Consider the following 2,925-nt stretch of genomic DNA (forward strand, 5'->3'; position numbering starts at 1 on the left):
TAAATATGCATTGAAATATCAACACACATTTAAATAGTCTGAAAGGATACATCAAAATGAAAATAATTATTACACATTTTTATTTTTATAGTTCACATTTACATCAATGAATATGAATCATTTTTAGTCATTTTTGTCCAGTTTTATTGAGAATAAACATCAGCTAAGTTATCTAGTGTGGGTGTTTGATTTACATATTTTATAAAGGGATTACCATAGTAGGTTCAGCTAACATCTACCTTCTCATATAAATAGACTAAAAAGAACAGAAAGGAGAGAAAAGGAAGTAATTTCTCCTTGTGATGAGAATTCTCAGGATTTTCTCTTTAACAATTTTCATATATGTCACACAACACTGTTAACTACAGTCATATTGTATGTTACATCCCTATTACCCACTTATCTTGTAACTTGAAGTGTATATTTTTGAGACCCACTCTTTCCATAATTTTGATGTGATGTTTAAAAAGAAAATAAATGTATTTTAATATACCTTCTAAAGAAGTCAGAATTTACATGTTAATCATAAAATAATAAAAGTATTTGAAAAACGTTCCAAATTAGATGTGACTTATAGAATACTAAAATATAAGTAAGCATTGTTTTGTAAATTCTCAAGGAAAAATATTTTTAATGGTATAGCAATGATATTCATTGAATAGTATTTTAATTTTAAATAATGTGGAGTAACTGTAGAAGAAAAAAGCATAGTGTAGAAGATACATTTCCATTAAAACATTTTCATTTGACTTCTTCTAAACTGGTACCTTAATGCGGACAAACATTTCTTTTAAAATACCAGCATTAAAGTTGCAGTTTAACATGAACATATTTAAAAAATTTCTAGCAAATAGCTAAGGAGAAAATGTTTCTTTTGTTAATTGTGAATCTATGTAATAGTCACAAGATTGAGACAACAATGACATACGAGTTTTAATTATAAACAGAAATTTTCACAGTACAAAAATAACATTTTCCGTAATTTCAATGAACTTTTCATACAACATGCAAATAAATATACAAATGCAAAAGACAATATTCTGGAATTTCCAGCTAATCATACAATCAATTTGAACAAATAAATATGGATCTTAAATAGCACTATCAAAGTGTGTTTACTTTTCCCCTAAATTGTGTGTGTATCCCCATTTATAAAGGGTCAGAGAACATAATCTATCTAACCCCTTGGGGTAAATTTTTACTCCCAAAGATTCATACTCAAATCATTTAAATCTTGGAGCTACAACAAGAGGAAGTTTAACAATGGCGATTGTTTATTTTGTAGGTTTTAAAGAAGCTAGAGCCCCAGAGAAGACCTTTGAAGTGTGAAGAGATTTCCTGTAATTGAAGCCATAATGTCATTTATAGATCCTTATCAGCACATTATAGTAAGTCATTTGCTGTTTATATGTTCTTTCCTGGTTGGCCAGGGGCAGGCAGATACACTTCTTTACATGATTCTTGTGTTTCTGGTAAAGTAAAACTCTGTGGCAAATCTTGAAAGTTTTAATGAACTTGATATGATTCAAATAGGCTACAATCAAGCTAATCCATTTTCTATCATTGTAAGTTTCCAGAAAAGGGACTTGGAGGAAAAAATACCACTGCATTTCTTACATACTGAAATTTCATGGAACAATTAAAAAGTTATCACTTAGTAATAATCAGCCTACATTAAGTTATATGCTTCACACAAATAGGTGGGAGAAAGATAATTATTAAGGTGAGAATTATATTTTAATATGCATTGCAAAGGTAATCCTTTTCTCAGATATGTTTTTAAAAGCTCTTCTGTGGGTGATTAATTTCTAGCAGACTTGAATGATTCACATTTTAATATGTGATTGTAATTCTCCCAGCTTCGTTGGAAGTACATGCTCACTTTTCTGATAAAAAAAGAAAAGAAAAGAAAAGAAAGGAGAGATGCTTTGGCTAAATTCAACACTTGTGATCTAATGAGGTTTACAAAGATAAATAGTTTTTATGGATATTGAAGAATAATCCACAGCCTTATTTTTACTTAAAATGAAGCACTATTCTCTTACCCAACAAATAGTATACAGTGGTGTCTACACCAGTATACAATGGTGTCTACACCATTCCTGCTCTTTCCCAGCCTGGCTAGCAAAGACTAGTATATCACAATTCTTGATAGTGCCTCTTCCTGGTATTCACAACTAGATGCATTGTATATTGGACTCAGATCTTCCACTTTAGGAAAAGTTCTCCTTAAGGATCCCATTGGTGTGGAATCCAATGAACTCTTGACTGCTGGTCATTCTCTTAGTCTTAAAGCTCTTCTCAGATTTCTCTGCTTCTGTTTCTTGTTATCTTGCTCTTAGTTTCATCTTAGTTTTCTTTTGTTGGTTTCTTTTTCTTTTTGACTTTATTTTTTAATTGAGGTATAGTATATAAAGTTCACAAATCTTAATGATTTTGGCATGGTGGATCTTTACGTATGTATTCAGCTTGTGAAACTATCAAGAGGAGTTGATCGTGTCACTTGTAGTTAATAAACTCCACAAAGGTAACTAATGTTTGACTTTATTACCATGGGTAAGTTGTGATTTTAGTGTAGATATCTGTTCTCAACACTTTATCTGTGAGATTCACTAGTGTTGTTGTGAGAAGCAGTTTTGCATTGCTATGTGTTTTGTTATCTGAGTATACCACAAACCTAGTCTGTTGATAAGTGGCTTTGGTGCCTTTGCTATACATCAGGTAACCATGTACATGTGAACTGATTTGTTTTCAATTCCATTGGTCTGCTAATCTTATTGTGCCCAAATACCAATTTACCTTCATTTCTATAACTTTAAATGATTTTTAAAATTTTTTAAAAAAATTATTTATTGGCCCTCCCTGGTGGCGCAGCGGGTTAAAGCACAGCACTGAGAATCTAAAGCCACTTCCGCATGAGTTCGA

General features: G+C 31.2%; 1 protein-coding gene across 1 annotated transcript in view; it reads left to right on the forward strand.

The window, feature by feature from the left end:
* Positions 1 to 1,327: 1,327 nt before the first annotated feature.
* The window catches only part of PLA2G4A (phospholipase A2, group IVA (cytosolic, calcium-dependent)), a 102,029-nt gene continuing 100,431 nt past the window's right edge, over positions 1,328 to 2,925 (forward strand). Inside the window, exon 1 of the mRNA XM_012728925.1 lies at positions 1,328 to 1,388. Within this exon, the coding sequence (XP_012584379.1) occupies positions 1,356 to 1,388 (33 nt within the window). The 5' untranslated portion in view covers positions 1,328 to 1,355. The remainder of the gene's footprint in view (positions 1,389 to 2,925) is intronic.

This window comes from Condylura cristata, unplaced genomic scaffold, assembly GCF_000260355.1.
Source record: "Condylura cristata isolate star-nosed mole 26May11 unplaced genomic scaffold, ConCri1.0 scaffold00024, whole genome shotgun sequence".
Classification (NCBI taxonomy): domain Eukaryota; kingdom Metazoa; phylum Chordata; class Mammalia; order Eulipotyphla; family Talpidae; genus Condylura; species Condylura cristata.